At 52.2% G+C, this 23367-nt stretch overlaps 1 protein-coding gene across 2 annotated transcripts in view; it reads left to right on the forward strand.

The window, feature by feature from the left end:
* Window positions 1-4137: 4137 nt before the first annotated feature.
* Window positions 4138-23367, forward strand: part of LOC122563334 (uncharacterized) — a 31482-nt gene continuing 12252 nt past the window's right edge. Inside the window, exons 1-3 of one of the 2 annotated variants that reach the window (XM_043717075.2) lie at window positions 4138-4157; window positions 12272-13514; window positions 19443-20147. In XM_043717075.2, coding sequence (XP_043573010.2) covers window positions 12465-13514; window positions 19443-20147 — 1755 coding nt within the window. In that variant the 5' untranslated portion in view covers window positions 4138-4157; window positions 12272-12464. Of the gene's footprint in view, window positions 4158-5373; window positions 5478-12271; window positions 13515-19442; window positions 20148-23367 lie in introns of those variants that run through there. The other variant, XM_043717074.2, reaches the window with a different exon arrangement.

Genomic DNA, 23367 nt, shown 5'->3' on the forward strand with positions numbered 1-23367 from the left:
GTATATTAATTCTGATTGTCCTGAAGGAAAAGGTACAAGAATGAAATGTAATGTTTGGAGTTTATAGTTGACCTCAGCCAAAAATAATATTGCAAATATAAAACATCATGTCCTGGGCATTTGAAAGAGTGGGTACATTCCAGCAGGGAGCATTGTTTCCAAATGTGATGGCTTGGATCTTCCCATTATTCAATTGACAACAGACAAGCCAGAAGGAATTTAGTGTCTAGTGGGAATGCTGAATCTTTATTCAATAAATCTGGATTTCTGTGGGCTGGAACCAAGAATAAATTGAGACTGAAGGCTGGCAAGCATCATTCAACTTTGCTTATCAGTGACCATGGTAATAGGATGAGGGCGTTCAGTTCTCTCCTCCATTCTCTGTTTTAATTAGGTTATTACTTATTTGCATATCATCCCAATTTTCTGCCTTGGCTCTGTAACTTTTAATACCCTTTTCCAAACAAATGGTTAATATGAATTTTGAAGCTTTCATTTGACCGACCTTGGCAGTACCTTTTTTATGTTGGGATGGAGATAGTGAGTGCGGCTAACTTCCACTAAATTAGACAAGTTCTCCCTGATATCACCACTGAATGGCTAAGCCCCAAAGTTTTCTTCTGGACTCCCTCACTATAAAATATAATTTGTTGTTAGCTACCCTTTCAACTGTTTAATCATTCGAAAAGCCTTAATTAGATTCACCTAATTTTCTCTGTTAGAATCTTAGCCTTACGTATATAATCTGTCCTCAATTCAAAGGAAAAAGTTAGAAGAATTACATTTATAATAGCACTTTTCACAACCACCAAATGTCTGAAAAGCACTTTACACCCAATTGTGAAGTTTAATTGCTGTTCAACTGAGAACAAAGGAAACACAGCAGCCCACATGTGCACTGACAGATCCCAAAATAGCAATGTAATATTAACTAGATTTGTTTGTGTGATGGTGAGGGATAGATATTGCTCAGGATAGTGAGGAGACTTTTTCTGCTGTTCTTCAAGATATTGCAATGGGATCATTTGCTATCACCCAAGATGGCAGTGGGGCTTCAGTTTAACATCTCGTCTGAAAGGGTGTATATCAAAACTGTGCAGCATTCCCTCAATATTTGATGTGGAGTGGGTCTTCAATCTGAAACTTTGCAACTCATACATGGGTGTGCTATTACTCCCAGCTCCAAAATGCGAGGCAAGCCCCAGGTGGACACAGGAAGCATTCGGGGATATGCTCAAAGCCTCATTGGTGATGTGCAGCATTCTCACTGACACCTGGAAATCAGTGACCCAAGACAGTCCCATGTGGAGGAGGAGCATCTGGGAAGGAGTTGAGCACCTTGTTGGGAAAAAGCAGAACCTAGGCAAAAACAGCAAATCAATGCTCCATGCACCCCTTCCCATGACCATCTTCTTCCCCAAGAGTAGTAGAGCCTACGGTTGCCCCATCATACTGTATAATCCCTCCTGACTCATCCTGAGAACGGACAAGAGTCAACCTCATCTGTGAGGGACTGCCAATCATGATGATGATGATGATGATCATCATCATCATCCACTGAGTTATGAATAACTCAAAGATAGAAAGGGGATCCTACCAGCCCTAATGGGTCTTGAGTATGCATGGACCCACATAGGACAATATAATTGTCTCCTTTAAGGCCATGTCCCATGAACTAATACCATTGGTGAGGTAATTGTGGACAATCATGTAGATGGCACAGACTGAATTTTGTCAGCTTTCACACAGAGGTTGGCCTCAATTTCCAACTCTTCCAAAGAGAAACATATAGACACCAGGCATTTTTGAAGCAGATACTTGGGTCGCAAAAAGGAATATAACTATAGCAAATGATTATAGTGATAGAAATCAGAATACAGCAGCAGTAAATGAAAGCTGAGTCAAGAATAGGGCATTTCAGAGCACACAAGGTCATCACACTCAAAACAGGAGAGGTTAGCCAACATCAGTTTAGATTAGATTCTCCACAGTGTGGAAACAGGCCCTTTGGCCCAACAAGTCCACACTGCCCCTCTGAAGAGAAACCTACCCAAACCCATTCACCTACCCTATATTTACCCCTGACTAACGCACCTAACACTGTGGGCAATTTAGCATGGCCAATTCACCTGACCTGCACATCTTTGGATTGTGGGAGGAAACCGGAGGACCTGGAGGAAATCCACGCAGACACAGGGAGAATGTGCAAACTCCACACAGACAGGCGGGAATCAAACCCAGGACTGGTGCTGTGAGGCAGCAGTGCTAACCACTGAGCCACCGTGGTGCCGGTGCATTCTCACCCCTCATGATTCATAGATCTCCAGGCAGAGTTTATTATTTATATATTTGCTTCATTTGTGCTGACTGGCACTGTGACCAAACTATGTACTTACATAACTCAGTTACAGAGAGATTGGGACTATTTTCCTTGCAGAGGAGATTTAATAGAAGTGGATTGGGTGGGGTCAGATGAGATAGGGACAAACTGCTCATATTGTAAGAATCAAGAGCCAGAGGGCACAGATTTAAGGGAATTGGCAAAAGGAAGAATGGTGACATGAAGAAAAACTTTTCACGCAGTGAGTGGTTAACTAACAGAAAGCAAAGAGTGGTTGTTTTTTCTGGTTGGTGGTGTGCATCAAGGATCAGTGTTGGGATTGCAATTGTTTACAATTTATATAGATGTAGAGTTGGGGACCAAATATAGTGTGCCAAAATTTGCAGATGACACTAAGATGAGTGGTAGACCAAAGTGTGCAAAGGACTGAAAGTCTGCAAAGAGATATTGATAGGTTCGGTAAGTGGGCAAGGGTCTGGCCGATGGAGTATAATGCTGGCAAATGTGAGGTCATCCATTTTGGGAGGAATAATAGTGAAATGTACTATTATTTCAATGGTGAAAATTTTCAGCATGCTGCTGCGCAGATGGACCTGGGTGTCCTTGTGCATGAACCACAAAAAGTTGGTTTGCTGTTGCAGCAAGTGATTAAGAAGACAAATGGAATTTTGTCCTTCATTGCTAGAGGGTTGGTGTTTAAAAACAGGGAGCTTATGTTGCAGCTATATAGGGTGCTGGTGAGGCCACACCTGGAGTACTGTGTAAAGTTTTGGCCTCCTTATTTGAGAAATGATGTACAGGCACGTGAGGATGTGCAGAGGAGGTTCAGTAGGTTGATCCAAGAGTTGAGCGGGTTGGCTTATGAAGCGAGATTGAGTAGTTTGGGACTATGCTCATTGAAATTTAGAAGAATGAGGGTTGATCTTATAGTAACATATAAAGTTATGAGGGGAAAAGATTAGAAGCAGGAAGGTTGTTTCCACTGGTGGGTGAAATTCGAACTAAGAGACATAGCCTCCAGATAAGGGGGAGCAGATTTAGGTCTGAGGAGTTGAGGAGGAACTTCTCCACTGAAAGAATTGTGAATCTGTGAAATTCACTGTCCACTAAGACAGTTGAGGCCAACTCATTGAATGTTTTTAAGGCAAAGATAGATATAATTTTGAACAATTAAGGCATAAAGGGTTATGGTGAGCTAGCAGCTAAGTGGAGCAGAGTCCATGAAAATATCAGCCATGATCTTATTGAATAGTGGAGTCCTGTTGGTCTACTCCTGCTTCTATTTCTTGTATTCTTATTATGTTCTAGGATCTGGAAAGTGCTGTTTGAGAATATTGTGGAGGCAGAGTCAATAAAGGCATTCAGGAATTAAAAAGGTGAAGGCTTAGGGGGACTAAGCTATGGAAGAGCTTGTAGAACCCACGCAGACAGGACGACTCGAATGGGCTTCTATTCCGCAACCATCCTGTGATCGAGTTCGCTAAGTTACAATTGCAAAGTGCGCAGCAATTTGGTCAAGGATATAACGTGCCTGCCAGAAACAGGGAGGAGATTTGGAAAATGAACGAGACATTCTCTTTCCCCAAGCAATGGCTGCTGTCAACATGCATGTCGAAGAAATAACATGCATGATTGGATTTGGGAGCTAATCGACTGAATGTGAATGAGCTAATGGGCGATTTGGTTGAGGGAGGGTGGGGGAATCACGTGTGTCAGAGGGACCTGGTTGGGCTCCACCCCACAATGCGCAGAAGATGCAGCAGAAACAATAGACCAAGCAAGCTGCATTTGCAACACTGGCTGCAGCGTCGCATGGGTGAGTACAAAGTGAATGCATCTCTTTCTGTCCCGCCTTTTAAATATCGCTTTTACACAATTAGGACGTGGCTATATCCAACGACAAGCAAAACAAAAATGTGCAATTTAACTGGGGGGGGAGAGAGAGAAAAAAAGCTGTATTTTTAAAAAATACTATGCCCGGAAGGAATTCGGAGCAACTTTAACTGGAGCTGAAACTCACAGAATAGAGTCACTTTCCTGAAGAATGCAACAGCGCACTCTGTAAACACGATGGAGCAGTTACATGTCCTGATGTCAAAAGCGATCTCCTGGGTTTAGCTTGGAACTGAATCCTGCATTTGACTTTTTTTCCCCCCCGAGGACAGGATGCCGTGCTGTGGCTGAGGGGGGTACGAGTGGACACCACCCGGTGGGCACGGCTGGTAGCTGCTGGATGGAAACCCGGCCCTCAATGGCCGCGTTCCCCTGCAGCCTACTCGGTGTTTTCACCAGGTCAGGAGGTGACGAACTGCTTCCTATCCGGACACTTTGAACAACTGATCCCCAAACCGAACTTTTGCTCTGACTTGACTGGCTATGTCTACCTTGCCTCGGCTCTGCAATCCCATCCTTTATTATCCCCACCTTGCTTCCTTTCCCTCCCATTTAAGACGCGCCTGTAAACTGGCCCGTTTGGCCAGGCTTCGGGCCATTTCCCCAGTATGTGACTTTGCTTTGTTTGTAACTGTCTCACGCACATTTTATGATGTTGAAAACGTGTGAAGCTGTTGTTGCATAGGCTTCCATTTGTCAAGCCCGTCAATTTCTAACATGAGACCCTGCTCTTGTCCAATTCCTCACTTCCAACTGTTAGCCCTTTGTGTATCCGTGTCCCAGGTTCCAGTCACCCCCCCACCCCCCGGGAATACACCCATTCACCCTGTTGCTGTCTGGTGCTCTGGATCCCAACCCTCGGCTAAACAATGTTTCTCGAAATTTCTGACTTCCTTAAATGGTTCCAGTCCACTTGGATATGGGAATGAGGAGCAGCAGGAGGCCCCTGGAGCCTGTTGCACGCTCCCTACTTGAATCTGCATGTGGACTGCATTGTCGCAGCCCCTGGTTTGATTGACAGCTGTCACAGCAGGAGACAGTCTGATTGACAGGTGTCATCGCCATACCCCCTCATGGCGATTGACAAAGGGCGTGAACAAATGGGCGGGGTCCAGATGATGCTGCGCAGTGATTGACAGCAGGGCGACAGGGCAAGTGCGCTTGCGCAGTGAGGCTGATCCGGTAACCGCGGCGCTGACTGGGCCTGATCTCTCGGCGGGGCCTGGGGAGGGGGCCGTCTCAGGTAATCGGGGCTTCACCGTGTTACCGACAGACCCTGACTCGGAACGGGCAGCGGCGGGAGACAGTAATGGCGCCGAGGGTGTGCGCAAACACTCCGGAGACGGCCTGGACATAACCGCCAGCCCGCGGCACAGAGCTCCCCTCCCCCTCACGGGGATACGGTCACAAACCGCCCCCTGTTTAATACAGCCCGCGCGACATCTCCCCCACATAGACCCCACCCCTCTCTCTCCCCCCCCCCCCCCCCCCGTCCTCACATGGACCCCCCCCCCCCGCTTCCCCCTCCCTCTTCTCCCCCCCCCGCTTCCCCCTCCCTCTTCTCCCCCCCCCGCTTCCCCCTCTTCCCCCCCCCCCCGCTTCCCCCCCCCAGCTTCCCCCCCCGCTTCCCCCCCTTCCCCCCCCCCGCTTCCCCCCCTTCTCCCCCCCCCCGCTTCCCCCCCTTCCCCCCCCCCGCTTCCCCCCCTTCCCCCCCCCCCGCTTCCCCCCTTCCCCCCCCTTCCCCCCCCCGCTTCCCCCTCTTCCCCCCCGCTTCCCCCTCTTCCCCCCCCGCTTCCCCCTCTTCCCCCCCCGCTTCCCCTCTTCCCCCCCCCGCTTCCCCCTCTTCCCCCCCCCCCGCTTCCCCCTCTTCCCCCCCCCCCGCTTCCCCCTCTTCCCCCCCCCCGCTTCCCCCTCTTCCCCCCCGCTTCCCCTCTTCCCCCCCCGCTTCCCCTCTTCCCCCCCCGCTTCCCCCTCTTCCCCCCCCCGCTTCCCCCTCTTCCCCCCCCCCCGCTTCCCCCTCTTCCCCCCCCCCGCTTCCCCCTCTTCCCCCCCGCTTCCCCCTCTTCCCCCCCCGCTTCCCCCTCTTCCCCCCCCGCTTCCCCCTCTTCCCCCCCGCTTCCCCTCTTCCCCCCCCCCCCGCTTCCCCCTCTTCCCCCCCCCCGCTTCCCCCTCTTCCCCCCCCCCCCGCTTCCCCCTCTTCCCCCCCCCCGCTTCCCCCTCTTCCCCCCCCGCTTCCCCCTCTTCCCCCCCCGCTTCCCCCTCTTCCCCCCCCCCCCGCTTCCCCCTCTTCCCCCCCCCCCGCTTCCCCCTCTTCCCCCCCCGCTTCCCCCTCTTCCCCCCCCCCCCCGCTTCCCCCTCTTCCCCCCCCCCCCCGCTTCCCCCTCTTTCCCCCCCCCCCGCTTCCCCCTCTTCCCCCCCCCGCTTCCCCCTCTTCCCCCCCCCGCTTCCCCCTCTTCCCCCCCCCGCTTCCCCCCTCTTCCCCCCCCCGCTTCCCCCTCTTCCCCCCCCGCTTCCCCCTCTTCCCCCCCCCCGCTTCCCCCCCTTCCCCCCCCTCTCCCCCCCCCTCTTCCCCCCCGCTTCCCCCTCTCCCCCCCCCCCCCCGCTTCCCCCTCTTTCCCCCCCCCCCCCCCGCTTCCCCCCTTCCCCCCCCTCTTCCCCCCCCTCTTCCCCCCCGCTTCCCCCTCTTCCCCCCCCCGCTTCCCCCTCTCCCCCCCCCGCTTCCCCCTCTCCCCCCCCCGCTTCCCCCTCTCCCCCCCGCTTCCCCCTCTCCCCCCCCGCTTCCCCCTCTCCCCCCCCGCTTCCCCCTCTCCCCCCCCGCTTCCCCCTCTCCCCCCCCCGCTTCCCCCTCTCCCCCCCCCGCTTCCCCCTCTTCCCCCCCCCCGCTTCCCCCTCTTCCCCCCCCCCGCTTCCCCCTCTTCCCCCCCCCCCGCTTCCCCCTCTTCCCCCCCCCCCGCTTCCCCCTCTTCCCCCCCCCCCGCTTCCCCCTCTTCCCTCCCCCCCGCTTCCCCCTCTTCCCCCCCCCGCTTCCCCCTCTTCCCCCCCCCCGCTTCCCCCTCTTCCCCCCCCCGCTTCCCCCTCTTCTCCCCCCCCCGCTTCCCCCTCTTCCCCCCCCCCCGCTTCCCCCTCTTCCCCCCCCGCTTCCCCCTCTTCCCCCCCCGCTTCCCCCTCTTCCCCCCCCCCCGCTTCCCCCTCTTCCCCCCCCCCGCTTCCCCCTCTTCCCCCCCCCCCCGCTTCCCCCTCTTCACCCCCCCGCTTCCCCCTCTTCACCCCCCCGCTTCCCCCTCTTCCCCCCCCGCTTCCCCCTCTTCCCCCCCCGCTTCCCCCTCTTCCCCCCCGCTTCCCCCTCTTCCCCCCCCGCTTCCCCCTCTTCCCCCCCCCCCCGCTTCCCCCTCTTCCCCCCCCGCTTCCCCCTCTTCCCCCCCCCGCTTCCCCTCTTCCCCCCCCGCTTCCCCCTCTTCCCCCCCCGCTTCCCCCTCTTCCCCCCCCCGCTTCCCCTCTTCCCCCCCCCCGCTTCCCCCTCTTCCCCCCCCCTCTTCCCCCCCCCCGCTTCCCCCTCTTCCCCCCCCCCGCTTCCCCCTCTTCCCCCCCCCCGCTTCCCCTCTTCCCCCCCCCCCGCTTCCCCCTCTTCCCCCCCCGCTTCCCCCTCTTCCCCCCCCCGCTTCCCCCTCTTCCCCCCCCCCGCTTCCCCCTCTTCCCCCCCCGCTTCCCCCTCTTCCCCCCCCCGCTTCCCCCCTCTTCCCCCCCCCGCTTCCCCCTCTCCCCCCCCCCCGCTTCCCCCTCTCCCCCCCCCGCTTCCCCCTCTCCCCCCCCCCGCTTCCCCTCTCCCCCCCCCGCTTCCCCCTCTTCCCCCCCCCCGCTTCCCCCTCTTCCCCCCCCCGCTTCCCCCTCTTCCCCCCCGCTTCCCCCTCTTCCCCCCCCGCTTCCCCTCTTCCCCCCCCGTTTCCCCTCTTCCCCCCCCCCCGCTTCCCCCTCTTTCCCCCCCCCGCTTCCCCCTCTTTCCCCCCCCCCGCTTCCCCCTCTTCCCCCCCCCTCTTCCCCTCTTCCCCCCCCCCGCTTCCCCCTCTTCCCCCCCCCCGCTTCCCCCTCTTCCCCCCCGCCCGCTTCCCCCTCTTCCCCCCCCCGCTTCCCCCTCTTCCCCCCCCGCTTCCCCCTCTTCCCCCCCCGCTTCCCCCTCTTCCCCCCCCGCTTCCCCCTCTTCCCCCCCCGCTTCCCCCTCTTCCCCCCCCCCCCCCCGCTTCCCCCCCCCCCCCGCTTCCCCCTCTTCCCCCCCCCCCCGCTTCCCCTTCTTCCCCCCCCGCTTCCCCTTCTTCCCCCCCGCTTCCCCTTCTTCCCCCCCCCCCGCTTCCCCTTCTTCCCCCCCCCCCGCTTCCCCTCTTCCCCCCCCGCTTCCCTCTTCCCCCCCCGCTTCCCCTCTTCCCCCCCGCTTCCCCTCTTCCCCCCCCGCTTCCCCTCCCCCCCCCCGCTTCCCCCTCTTCCCCCCCCCCCGCTTCCCCCTCTTCCCCCCCGCTTCCCCCTCTTCCCCCCCCCGCTTCCCCCTCTTCTCCCCCCCCCCCCGCTTCCCCTCTTCCCCCCCCCCCGCTTCCCCCTCTTCCCCCCCCGCTTCCCCCTCTTCCCCTCTTTCCCCCCCCGCTTCCCCTCTTCCCCCCCCGCTTCCCTCTCTTCCCCCCCCGCTTCCCCCTCTTCCCCCCCCGCTTCCCCCTCTTCCCCCCCCCCGCTTCCCCCCTCTTCCCCCCCCCGCTTCCCCCTCTTCCCCCCCCGCTTCCCCCTCTTCCCCCCCCCGCTTCCCCCTCTTCCCCCCCCCCCCGCTTCCCCCTCTTCCCCCCCCGCTTCCCCCTCTTCCCCCCCCCGCTTCCCCCTCTTCCCCCCCCCGCTTCCCCCTCTTCCCCCCCCCGCTTCCCCCTCTTCCCCCCCCCCGCTTCCCCCTCTTCCCCCCCCCGCTTCCCCTCTTCCCCCCCCCCCGCTTCCCCCTCTTCCCCCCCCCCGCTTCCCCCTCTCCCCCCCCCGCTTCCCCCTCTTCCCCCCCCCGCTTCCCCCTCTTCCCCCCCCCGCTTCCCCCTCTTCCCCCCCCCGCTTCCCCCTCTTCCCCCCCCCGCTTCCCCCTCTTCCCCCCCCCGCTTCCCCCTCTTCCCCCCCCCGCTTCCCCCTCTTCCCCCCCCCGCTTCCCCCTCTTCCCCCCCCCCGCTTCCCCCTCTTCCCCCCCCCGCTTCCCCCTCTTCCCCCCCCCGCTTCCCCTCTTCCCCCCCCCGCTTCCCCCTCTTCCCCCCCCCGCTTCCCCCTCTTCCCCCCCCCGCTTCCCCCTCTTCCCCCCCCGCTTCCCCCTCTTCCCCCCCTCTTCCCCCTCTTCCCCCCCCCGCTTCCCCCTCTTCCCCCCCCCGCTTCCCCCTCTTCCCCCCCCCCCGCTTCCCCCTCTTCCCCCCCCCGCTTCCCCCTCTTCCCCCCCCCGCTTCCCCCTCTTCCCCCCCCCCGCTTCCCCCTCTTCCCCCCCCCGCTTCCCCCTCTTCCCCCCCCCCGCTTCCCCCTCTTCCCCCCCCGCTTCCCCCTCTTCCCCCCCCGCTTCCCCCTCTTCCCCCCCCCGCTTCCCCCTCTTCCCCCCCCCCGCTTCCCCCTCTTCCCCCCCCCCCCGCTTCCCCCTCTCCCCCCCCGCTTCCCCCTCTTCCCCCCCCCGCTTCCCCCTCTTCCCCCCCCCCTCTTCCCCCCCCCGCTTCCCCCTCTCTGCTCCCCCCCTCTGCTCCCCCCCCTCTGCTCCCCCCCCCTCTGCTCCCCCCCCCTCTGCTCCCCCCCCCTCTGCTCCCCCCCCCCTCTGCTCCCCCCCCCTCTGCTCCCCCCCCCTCTGCTCCCCCCCCCTCTGCTCCCCCCCCCTCTGCTCCCCCCCCTCTGCTCCCCCCCCTCTGCTCCCCCCCCTCTGCTCCCCCCCCTCTGCTCCCCCCCCTCTGCTCCCCCCCTCTGCTCCCCCCCCTCTGCTCCCCCCCCTCTGCTCCCCCCCTCTGCTCCCCCCCCTTCCCCCCCCCGCTTCCCCCCTCTTCCCCCCCCCCGCTTCCCCCTCTTCCCCCCCCGCTTCCCCCTCTTCCCCCCCCGCTTCCCCCTCTTCCCCCCCCCGCTTCCCCCTCTTCCCCCCCCGCTTCCCCCTCTTCCCCCCCCGCTTCCCCCTCTTCCCCCCCCCGCTTCCCCCTCTTCCCCCCCCGCTTCCCCCTCTTCCCCCCCCCGCTTCCCCCTCTTCCCCCCCCGCTTCCCCCTCTTCCCCCCCCGCTTCCCCCTCTTCCCCCCCCGCTTCCCCCTCTTCCCCCCCCGCTTCCCCCTCTTCCCCCCCCGCTTCCCCCTCTTCCCCCCCCGCTTCCCCCTCTTCCCCCCCCGCTTCCCCCTCTTCCCCCCCCGCTTCCCCCTCTTCCCCCCCCCGCTTCCCCCTCTTCCCCCCCCGCTTCCCCCTCTTCCCCCCCCGCTTCCCCCTCTTCCCCCCCCGCTTCCCCCTCTTCCCCCCCCGCTTCCCCCTCTTCCCCCCCGCTTCCCCCTCTTCCCCCCCCCCCCCGCCCCCCCCCCGCTCCCCCCCCGCTCCCCCCCCCGCTCCCCCCCCCCGCGCTCCCCCCGCTCCCCCCCCCCCCGCGCTCTCCCCCCCTGCTCCCCCCCCTCTGCTCCCCCCCCTCTGCTCCCCCCCCTCTGCTCCCCCCCCCTCTGCTCCCCCCCCTCTGCTCCCCCCCCTCTGCTCCCCCCCCTCTGCTCCCCCCCCTCTGCTCCCCCCCCTCTGCTCCCCCCCCTCTGCTCCCCCCCCTCTGCTCCCCCCCCTCTGCTCCCCCCCCTCTGCTCCCCCCCCTCTGCTCCCCCCCCTCTGCTCCCCCCCTCTGCTCCCCCCCCCTCTGCTCCCCCCCCTCTGCTCCCCCCCCCTCTGCTCCCCCCCCCTCTGCTCCCCCCCCCTCTGCTCCCCCCCCCTCTGCTCCCCCCCCCTCTGCTCCCCCCCCCTCTGCTCCCCCCCCCTCTGCTCCCCCCCCCTCTGCTCCCCCCCCTCTGCTCCCCCCCCTCTGCTCCCCCCCCCTCTGCTCCCCCCCCTCTGCTCCCCCCCCCTCTGCTCCCCCCCCCTCTGCTCCCCCCCCCTCTGCTCCCCCCCCCTCTGCTCCCCCCCCCCTCTGCTCCCCCCCCCTCTGCTCCCCCCCCCTCTGCTCCCCCCCCCTCTGCTCCCCCCCCCTCTGCTCCCCCCCCCTCTGCTCCCCCCCCCTCTGCTCCCCCCCCCTCTGCTCCCCCCCCTCTGCTCCCCCCCCCTCTGCTCCCCCCCCCTCTGCTCCCCCCCCCTCTGCTCCCCCCCCTCTGCTCCCCCCCCCTCTGCTCCCCCCCCTCTGCTCCCCCCCCCTCTGCTCCCCCCCCCTCTGCTCCCCCCCCCTCTGCTCCCCCCCCCTCTGCTCCCCCCCCTCTGCTCCCCCCCCCTCTGCTCCCCCCCCTCTGCTCCCCCCCCCTCTGCTCCCCCCCCCTCTGCTCCCCCCCCTCTGCTCCCCCCCCTCTGCTCCCCCCCTCTGTTCCCCCCCCCCTCTGTTCCCCCCCCCTCTGTTCCCCCCCCCCTCTGTTCCCCCCCCCCTCTGTTCCCCCCCCCCTCTGTTCCCCCCCCCCTCTGTTCCCCCCCCCCTCTGTCCCCCCCCCCTCTGCTCCCCCCCCCTCTGCTCCCCCCCCCCTCTGCTCCCCCCCCCCTCTGCTCCCCCCCCCCTCTGCTCCCCCCCCCTCTGCTCCCCCCCCCCCTCTGCTCCCCCCCCCCCCTCTGCTCCCCCCCCCGCTGCTCCCCACCTCGCTGCCACCCCTTCCTCGCCCCCCCCCCCCCCCCCCCCCGGCTTCTGCCCCCACCTCTTCCCACCAGTCACTCCTGCCCCTCTTCCTCTTCCCACCCCCCCCAAACATGGTATAATTGTCATTGTTTGGATTGGATTATTTGCTTGGATTTTTTATGTTCACTGCTGCTCTCACCTGAATTGTTTTGGCTATATGTTACTGCTCTTTACTATCGTACTTTTTGTTAATTTTGGAGAGTCTCTGCAATTAATGTTTCCCTTTTCATGCTCTTAGGAACTAGCTACGTTGTCCGGTGTTCTAACTTTAAAGAAAAGCCACTCCTTCATCCTATCAACACCAAGTGGCCGACAAGACATGCAGTTTGTGTAGAGTCTGGCTCTTTGATTTCTGCTTTGTGAAGAACCTCCAGCTAACAATCACCTGACACTCGCACGTTTCTTCCCAGGTGGCTGTATCCACGGGAGCTATGAACCAAAACCAGCTGGATCCTCAGCCCCAGGTGACCCATATCCCAAAACCCTCTGGCAGCCTTGCCAGTGCTGACGAACAAATTCATTCCTCTGCCTCTCCTGGAAGTCGTTCAGCTGCTGGCCCTTCCCCCATCAGTGGTTCGGGGTTGACACAGGGCGTATCCAGCCCTGGCACCTACATCCAGATTCCAATAAATGCTGAGGTTCGCTGGATCTCCACATTCTCTTTGCCTACTGCAGTTCAACATAAGATCTTTGGAGGAGCGAACAACCTGCCCAAGGGTGGGGAGAGCAGCAAACCCACCACGGCCATTTATATTTACCCGGTCAACCCAGTGAAGGTGACTGAGGCGAATCGCCTCTTGCCTTTGGCACCTAAACCGTTACCACTGACCCGGGGGGCTAGTGGGTTGAATGTTCCAGCTAAGGAAACGCCTACTGCCTCACCGGTAACCAAGGCAACCAGCAAAGAACCTTCAGGAAGACAAGACACCAAAGCAAGCAGAGTGGGTAAGGCATGTGCTTCCACTCCCACGCCCGTTTCTGTAAAATTTTGTGACAATCTGGCCTCTCAGGTGCTGAAGACATTTGTGAGGCAGCAAGCAAAGGGCGCCAGCATGGATAGCTTGATGAAGGCTTACTGCAATAGCCCACTGGAAACCAAGTTTGGGAGTTCATTCAAGGATAATGCACTGCTCCTCTTTGATGGACAGCTATACTTCCTAGCCCAAAAAGGCATTGAGATTCCCACTGGTGCTGAAAAAGGACGGCAACAAGGAAGGAAATCAAGATCACGTGACAGAAAGGCGGTCCATGCTGACGGAGCGAGGCTGGTAAAGACGATTGATGCCAGTCATAACTTGCTTAATACTTCAAGCACCAGGCAGGATGGTGATTTGCCTGACAAAAGCCATGAACGTGACACAAAAGGAAAAGAAAAGCGAGTAAAGAGAAACAAATGTTCAAATAATTCTCGTGGGATTAACGTGGCTGACCACGACACAAGTACACATCCGGTTGAGAATGGGTCGAATTTGGGACAAGAGGTGAAAAGTTTTGAAAAGAAGTATCTGACATGTATACACTTGTACAGATGGTTGCTGTGGGACCATCCAGCCAATGATCAGAATTGAGCTTTTTGTTATAATGGGTGCCTGTTTTTGTAATGGGTGGTGAGATTGTTTAGCAATCCCTGTTCTTATCAGTTTATCAATGCTATTAGTAACCTTGGACAAACAACCATTATTCACTATAGGGTATTGCATTCCAATATAATTCATTTGTGGGCAGTGGGTGTTAAGATGACTCATAAAACAAGGATCTAAAGCTGCTTTAATAGGTGCTTTTTGAGACATACTGTAATTATTATTCTGATTGGCTTAAAGGCACATTGAATTACTGTTTCACTGCCTATATTCTTGCGTCAACTATGGGTAAAAGCATCAAACGTGCAGTATCGGTTGAAAAATAATGTTCTTTGCAAAAGCCACTGTTCAGCATTAATAAGTCTGGAGTGCCATCTGCTGGCAATTTCAGTCTGGATTTAGAATAAACGAGAACTGAGCAGAACATTCCTGCAACAGTAGTAGACTCTGCCAACCTTTATGGGCATTTAAATGGTCGTTCCATAAACACATGGATGAAAATGGAATAGCGTAAGTTAGATGGGCTTCAGATTGATTTCACAGGTTAGCTCAATATTGAGGGCTGAAGGGCCTATACTGCGCTGTAATGTTCTATGTCAAATGTATGGCTTGGAAATTGTACTGCTGTGTTGTGATCATTAGCTGATGTGTGAGAGTCGACAAGCCCAATGCTCCGATGATGTGGAGGCTTTCGGTGCACTTGCATCAATTGACTACTGACTCTGTCTGTGTTGGTGAAGAGTCTCAGAAAAGCGTACTTTTCATTCAGTACCAAGCTGATTTCCACAACTGGAGCACAAATGGTTTTTCAGCTATATTCCTGATCTTTTTCAAAAAAGTCTGGAATTTTGTCTTCCACTCCCAACTAGTACTTCCCTGTATTTACATTTATGTGCCCATTCACCTTATTGACGTCCTTTCATAATTCTAGGGTCCCATGCACATTACATATCATAAATGACTATTTGATACATCATTTAAGTATATTATGTGAAGCCTCTGGATTGTTCCATGTGTGAAGCTACAAGATAATTAATTATTTCCAATATGACACATTTACTTCTTGTCTGGTGTATAAATTTCCTTCCGTTTTTGTTTTGCCTAGTAGTCTTAAACTTTGAATCTTACTGGAATACTTTCTGGGAGTCCATGTAATCACATTCATAGACACCCACCATTTTACTTTAATGAGCATAATTGCATTTTAATTAGAGATTCCAATGAGCTTGCCATGACAGATCTATGACTAACCAGTTTAAACACTCCCTTTCTAAATAATGAAGTTATATTCAAATTTGCACTTGGAAGAAAACTTTGTAAGATTATGACATCTATAGTTTTCCCACTTCTTTAAAACTTAAAGGTGAAAGCTATCGGGTCATGAAAGTTTGCCCATCTTTAGATTATAATTTTTGAAGCCGTTCATGCTACTGTTGATTTTAATGGATTTAAGTCCTAAATGGAATATTAATTTCCCTGGAATGTCCTGTTGCTCTTGTATGATTAACAGACACTAATTGTTCAGAAAGACTGTGTGCTAACTTATTTTAACTTGCAGTATTCGCAACATCTATTTTTAAATGGCTGTCATTATTCTTGACTACTATTTCTTTGTTTTTTTTCTCCCCACCCATATAAACGTAAAACACTTGTTATCCTTTAACGCAGTTCCTTTCCTCTGTCTTTGTCTTCCCTTGCTTCTAGTTACATATCTTTAATTCCCTGGATCTGCACTATTTTGTGTACTTTGCGATGCTGTCCTTTTATCCCTTTTAGTTATGGTCTTTTTTAATTTGGCAAGTAAAGCTCTTGCCCTTTCGAGGTATATACTGGTTTTTTATTAAAGCTGAAATTATTTTTCATCACCTCCTGCAATTTAGTTATAGGTTTCTTCCATAACTATTTTCTGTCAGTTTGTCTGCAAATACCTCTTTCAACCTGTTGAAATGTCAAGTGTTGGTGTCTGAATTATTATTATGTTTAAAAAGTGATGACTGATTTGAAAAGTATAACTAAATAATAACTGATTCTAAAGTAAGTCCAGCTGGTCGCTGATTAGAGTGGTTTACATGGTTAACTTGGACTTTTGTAAAGCATTTGACAATGTTCTGTATGGTAGACTAATCAATAAAGTTAGATCACATAGGATTCGGGGTGAGCTTGCCAATTGGATATAAAATTAGCTTTAAGTTGAGAGGGTGGTGGAGGGTTATTTTTCGGACTGGAGGTCCTTGACCAGTGGTGTTTCATGGATTGGTACTAAGTCCAATTTTGTTTATCATTTATATAAATGATTTGGATGAGAGAATCTGTATGGTTAGTAAGTTTGCAGTTGACACCAAAATTGGTGGTTTTATGGACAGTGGAGAAGGTTCTCTTAAGAGTATGAAAATACCTTGATCAGTTGATTTTGATTTGATTTAATCTCATGAGTACCTAAGTACAGTGAAAAGCTTTGTTTGCAATACATATAGATTAGGGTGAAAAGAAAATGGACAGAATAAAGCATAACAGATTACACCATACAGGAGATGTGCGAAGCAGGATCAACGTTAGCAAGATCAATGTTATTTGATGATTGAACTCTCCAACTTCAATCTAATGGCAGGGAAAAAGCTGTCCTTGAACCTATTGGTGTGTGTGTTCCAAAATCTCTATCTTCTGTGTGTTGGAAGAGTTAGTAGGAGAGAGCGTTACAAGGGTGGGAAGGATCCCTATTGTTATTCCCCTAACCTCATTCTCATTTAGTTTTGGTTTCTCTTTTCCTTGTTACATATTTAAACAAGTTCTTGCTGTCCATCTGGACATTGCTTGCAAGGTTGGCTTCATAGTTTATTTTTGCTTTCTTTATTTTTTTGGTCATTTTGCTTTTTTACTAAACTGTCTGGTTTACTGATAATCTTTACCACGTATGATTTTTCTTGCAATTTAATGCTATCCTCGACCTCCCTGCTTAGCTGTGCTTAGATAATCCCCTTTCTAGAATCCTCCTTTCTCACTGGGATATTTTTGTTGCGAACAGTGAAATACTTTCTTAAACTTTATCCATTGTTCCTTGACCATTTTTGCTGCTGATCTTTCTCTGTCCACTTCAGCTAGTTCTGCTGTCATTCTTTTGTAATTATCCTTATTTAAGTTTGCCACAGATGTTTCCAACCCAACTTTCCTTCCCTCAAACTGAATATTACATTCTAGCCTGTTATGCTCACTTTTCTGGGGCGTCTTTACTCTGAGATTATTTATTAAACTAGCCTAATTACATTTTGCCAAATCCAAAATAGCCTGATCCCTGGTTACATCCACCCAGGAAACTATATGAATTCTTCCTTGAGGCTAGAACTGCCAAATCTGACTTTGCCAATCTGCATGAAGATTAGTCACCTGTGATATACTGCCTATTTTTTACATGTCTTCATTATCTCCTGATTTATTCTGTCCACAAGTATAGCTACTGTTACAGAGCCTATTTGACTACTCAAGTGTTTTCCCCTTTTTCAATTTTATGCTGCCTCTTATATGAATTCTGATCGAAATTCATTTCCTCCTTTTGTAATTATTCCATCCTGTACTAAAAAGGCTAGCTCACTGACGTTTTCTCCCTGCCTGCCCTTTTGAAAATTCAATATCCCTGAATATTCAGTTCCCAGCTTTGATCTCCTCGTAACCACATATGTAATAGCTATAAGATCATATCTATTAATCCATATATGTACCATTATTTATTTTGTTGCAAATGCTAATACCTTGAAGTGAAAAGCCATTAATTTTACCATTTCACTCTTCCAACCTCCTGCCCTATCTCCCCCTATCTTTTGTTTTTGTATGTTTGTTCATTCTGTTTGTGAAGGGCAGGTCGTGCCTCACAAACCTTATTGAATTCTTTGAGAAGGTGACTAAGGAGGTGGACGAGGGGAAAGCAGTAGATGTGGTGTATATGGATTTTAGTAAGGCGTTTGATAAGGTTCCCCATGGTAGACTACTGCAAAAAATACGGAGGTATGGCATTGAGGGTGAGTTGGAGGTTTGGATTAGGAGTTGGCTGGCTGGAAGAAGACAGAGGGTAGTAGTTGATGGCAAAGGTTCATCTTGGAGTGTCGTCACTAGCGGTGTTCCGCAAGGATCTGTTTTGGGACCATTGCTGTTTGTCATTTTTATAAATGACCTGGAGGAGGGGTTAGAAAGTTGGGTGAGCAAGTTTGCGGATGATACGAAAGTCGGAGGAGTTGTAGACAGTGAGGAAGGATGTGGCAGGTTACAGCGGGATATAGATAAGCTGCAGAACTGGGCAGAAAGGTGGCAAATGGAGTTCAATGTAGCTAAGTGTGAGGTGATTCACTTTGGTAAGAGTAATAAAAAGATGGGGTACTGGGCTAATGGTCGGATACTTGGTAGTGTGGATGAGCAGAGGGATCTTGGTGTCCATGTACACAAATCTTTGAAAGTTGCCACCCAGGTAAATAGTGCGGTGAAGAAGGCATATGGCGTACTGGCTTTTATTGGTAGAGGAATTGAGTTCCGGAGTACTGAGGTCATGTTGCAGTTGTATAAGACTCTGGTGCGGCCACATCTGGAGTATTGTGTGCAGTTTCGGTTGCCATACTATAGGAAGGATGTGGAGGCACTGGAACGGGTGCAGAGGAGGTTTACCAGGATGTTGCCTGGTATGGTAGAAAGATCGTATGAGGAAAGGCTGACGCACTTGGGGTTGTTTTCATTGGAGAAAAGAAGGTTTAGGGGTGACTTGATAGAGGTGTATAAGATGATTAGGGGTTTAGATAGGGTCGACAGTGAGAATCTTTTTCCTCGTATGGAGTCAGCTATTACAAGGGGGCATAGCTTTAAATTAAGGGGGGGTAGGTATAGGACAGATGTTAGGGGTAGGTTCTTTACTCAGCGAGTCGTGAGTTCATGGAATGCCCTGCCAGTAGCAGTGGTGGACTCTCCCTCATTATGGGCATTTAAGCGGGCATTGGATAGGCATATGGAGGATAGTGGGCTAGTGTAGGTTAGGTGGGCTTGGATCGGCGCAACATCGAGGGCCGAAGGGCCTGTACTGCGCTGTATTCTTCTATGTTCTATGTATCATCTTGTCTCACTCTGTGTATTGTTATCCACATACCTGTCCTGTAATGATGCACCATTCTTTTGATTTGTAAGCTTCTATTGTTCCTCTCCGGACCCCAAACCCCCCTCAATTAATTTAAGATCTCTCTGCAGCCTCGCTATTTGATTAATCAGGACACTGATGTCCTTTCTTGGTCTACATGTGAATGCACGCTCGCTGGTTGACTCTTAACTGCACTCTGAAAAGACGTTAGCAAGAATCTCAATTCAAGGGGAATCAGAAAACAGCAATAAATACTGGTCTTGCCAATGACCCCCAAATCCCATAAAAGAATAAAGAAGGATACTGGTGCTCATTCAAAGCTATTTAGAAAAAATGCAGCTCAGCCACTTTATTTTGGGCACCTGTAAAACTACACTGGTTAGGTTGCATTGTGCTCTCATTCTTTTCATTTGGACTAGTGTATGAGTAATTGGGTCAACAAACTGCTGAATTCATAGCCTGAAAATGGTTTGTTACATTTCAGAATTTCTGTCTGCCCATGAACTTTCCCTCCCTTCATCGCCATTTATTATAGCAAGAGTGAATTGGCTGTTTCCCTGTATAATATGACACGTCTTCGTGAATGCAGGGAAATATATTTCTTAGTTTGTTAAAATGACTCAATTTTTGTTGGTTATTGAGACATTTTGGGGCAGTTGTATATTTCGTAATGTTTTCTAACTCAATTCTTTGACTAAACTTCTTGCCTCTTGTTTTCACAGGTTATAAAATTGTCAAATCTCCTTTCAGGAAAATGTGCTCACAACCCTTGGTTTTCTAAGGACAGAGACTTGTTGTTAAAAGCAGGAATCCATTCTGATGTCAGAGTTTGCCTTGACAGAATATCTTGCACTGATCTTACTAAAATTTCAGGATGTCGGTTGGAAGGTCGCATGAAATACATTACAAAATTCTCTAAGAAGTCTGATCCTGTGGATTTTAAACAATCATTGGCGCCTGGTCCAGCAAAACTAGAGGAATGTCCAGAGCTTATCAGAGAGCATTATCCAACAGAATTCAGAGAGTGTCCAAAGCTTTTTAAGGAGTCTGCCCAAGCAGATTTAGGAGGAGGTCTGGATGCATTGAGGGTGCCTGATGTGATAGCATCCCAAGAATGTCCGGTTCTGTGCAAAGAACTTCCATTGCAAGAATATGCAGCTGTGTCTGGAGCATTTAGCCCACCAAAACTGGAGAAGTACCCAGCAATCTTGAAGCCTGGTTCACTAACATTGGAAGAATGTCACAATTATTCCAAAACATGTGTCACAATAGGATTAGAAGGTGTTGATTCTAACATCGTACCAAGCACAGTGGAATTTGGAGAACATTCAGACCCTGCTGTGAGTTCGAGTTCAGCAGATTTGATGGACCCTCTTTCTGAATCTGAAGAGGGAGACCATAGTAAACGCCAAAGAAAGAGGAAAGAGGTATGTATTTTTATTGGGAATATGGTGATCTGTTTAATATTCAGTGGTGTGGGAAAGTTGGGAGAGATGAAACTGAAATTAGAGAAGGTGAGAACGTATCAGGCCATATTTCATTGTGGAAAGATTGCAAGGCTTTGGGAATTTAGTGTTTGTTATTGGTTGTATAGCAGTGGTAGTATCCTCTTGATGCCGATGATTCACCATTCAATCAGAATGGAAAGGAAGGGAATTGATAGTATTCTAAATGAATGGATTGGTAAGTAATTCTGCCATCAGGATTGGAGTACTTGTGACTTTGTTTGGATCCAGAAAGGTGCAAAGGAAAATGATATTCGGAACATTGGCCAGAATGTTCCTTTTTTTTAAAATTTAGTGTGGTGATCCTTCGGAATGAGTGAGCAATTGCCTGACTCTCAGAGAGCGCCTACTGAGTAAAGTGTCAATCAGCCACTGAAGTTGTCACCTGGTGGACTTCTTGGTCAATTACTTCTTCGGCACTGACACCTCACTGTGCCTGAAGGTGCAAGCCAATCAGAGGCTGCAGTGACTGAGAAGGGCAGCATAACTTAAGGTTGAGGTTGCTGGTTGCATAGCAATGCTGAAGACCCGGAACGATGGGAAGGGATGTGACATATTTTGGGAGTGAGATTAGAGAAACAAGGGCTGTGGGGTGACTTGCAGTGAGGATTGGGGCATATGAGCACCCCCAACCTGGCAAGCAGGCCGTGTCATTTTATGAGAGGGGCTGCCAATTTTCTTGATAGCCAGGAGCAAGGTTAATTGGGCTGGTGATAGGATGAGGCCCTTGAGTCGTCACTAATTGACCACTTAAAAGCTTTAATTGGTGACTGTTAACAATGAGCCTTTTATCCCAGATCATAAATCCTTACAAAATAAATCTTTATGGTGTCAGCCCACCTAATTATTTGCCCTTCTGACCAATTCAAGGGTTGGGGTGGGGTGTACCCCAGTCTGTAACAAGATTAAAGAAGTATTCCAAGGGCGCACACTGGACAAAGGTTCTGTGCTGCGTGCTTTTTATATACGGTTAACTGGTCCCTGAGAGGTTTATTGCATAGAGTAACAATTTTAACTCTCAATCTTGTGGCGAATCGAGCATGGGTGGAGTCTCCTCAAGGTGAAGGTAGGTACATGCCCCACTTTGATTACTTTGTCAGAGACCATTCTTGGACCAACTTGGACAGGACTGTGATAAAATGAATTGCTCTCTTTCTGTACTCTTGTTTTTGTAGTGGGAAAGCATTATCCAGTTAAATCCTGACACCTTGTTTTGGTGCTAATTTTAGAATCTGAATAAACAAGCAAAACTTTCCCCTTTAGAATTCCCACATGGAAATATTGGGTAGTCAAGCAAACCATCCCAACTGATGACCTACTACCTATGGAGATGGAAAATAAATTCGATTCCCTACGGTGGGGAAACAGGCCCTTCAGCCCAACAAGTCCATTCCGAACCTCTGGAGTAACCCACCCAGACCTATTTCCCCTACATTTACCCCTGACTAATGCATCTAACCTACGCATCCCTGCTGCAAATATATTTGCATTAATGTAATAATGATATCAAAAACATTCTAGATAGGCTGGATTTTTATTCCCCTTTGTAATTCGAAGAAAGAGTCACTACTGCTGGTCAATGTAAGGTGCCCATGATGAAATTTTATGGGAACGTTCCAATAGAAGGTAAAGATTTTCCCTGTGCCTTGAATGTTGATCTTGGCTATCTTAGTTTCATTTCCCATGTTGCAACTTTCTCATGGTAATTACCTCTGCAAGCGTCCGGTTTTATGATGATCATTGTTTTGTCAAGAGTGTGTTTGCTGCTGCTGTCTGTAGGGACACACTTGCCACCCATTAATCTCTGCCTGTGATGTCACTGCCAGCACTGCAACAGTGAGCTGCCTGCATTAGGGAAGAAAAGCAATGAAATAGGTTTTTTTGGATGTTTAAAATAATTTCAAATTCTGGATTGTGGTTTGCTCACTCTCTACCCCTCGTTACCTTCTTCCCACTCACCACCATGCTGCTGCTCTCTTCACCATCTTCAGGAGAGAAACTGGGAGTGGAATAACTAGGGTAATAGCAAGCAGGGTGGCAAGGGTTCTTTGGGCATCAGTGGAATGGTGCATATACATATATTAATGATGTCAGCAGTGCACATTTCTTTTGCTAGTGTAGTGGCAGAGGGGATATCTTTTTTTGCAAAATGGCAGTACTTGCCCCTGCCCCTGCAGCTGTCAGTATACCTACGATGTCATTGCTAGCACTGCAGCGGTGAGGTGTCTGCATTATGTAAAATAGCTGATCTGCTGACTTTTAAATAAACAGGCTATGATGGCATGTGGAGTGTAGCTAATGAAGAAAAATCATGGGTTATTATAACATTCCTCAACATTCAATGAAATGCATGTAGCTATCTGTCAAGATTGGGGTGGTGCTGGAAAAGCACAGCAGGTCAGGTAGCATCTGAGGAGCAGGAAAATCGGGCAAAAGCCCTTCAGGAAGGGCTGATAAACTGATTTTGCCTGAAACGTCTATTTTCCTCCTGCTCGGATGCTGCCTGACCTCCTGCGCTTTTCCAGCACCACTCTGATCTCCACCTGCAGTACCCACTTCTGCATGTAGCTGTCTGTCTAGATCCATCAATAAATTCTATCTTTTATTTCCCTGTTCAGTATATGATTCTTCCTCTGTGACTAGCTTGTTTTCTTTATCAAGTTAACTTTTATTTTTGATTTTGCTGTTATGCTTCTGTTGGGCTCCTCCTATGATCAGATGGTTACATGTTGGAGAGAAGCACAAATTATAATCTTCAATGTCCTTTCATGCCTGGCTTCGCCACTTTGGTGTGTGAAGTAGATATCAGTGCCAAAGATGAGTCAAATACCTATGCTGGTTTATTTACTTTTTAATATATCTATTTTGCCCTTGGAATGAATGATCTAAAATGTTTTTGCATGTATAATATTTTCTTGAGCTTGTTGTCATCTTCTGTGCAAAAAGGAGCTAATGTAGGATCAATTGAAAGCCCAAGTATGAAGCCAAGTTTTCATTGAAAACTGCTTACTCTGAAGTTGACTTTTTTAGATAGAATCCCTACATTGGGGTTGTTTAATATGCTACTTTGTGGATGGAACAGTTAATAAAGGTGGAGCGATGATTGGTTTCACTCAAAATCCCTTACTTACATTTCCCTTTG

The sequence above is a fragment of the Chiloscyllium plagiosum genome, unplaced genomic scaffold (genome assembly GCF_037043375.1).
Source record: "Chiloscyllium plagiosum isolate Xiang-an unplaced genomic scaffold, Cpla_swu_hap1 HiC_scaffold_26, whole genome shotgun sequence".
Lineage (NCBI taxonomy): Eukaryota > Metazoa > Chordata > Chondrichthyes > Orectolobiformes > Hemiscylliidae > Chiloscyllium > Chiloscyllium plagiosum.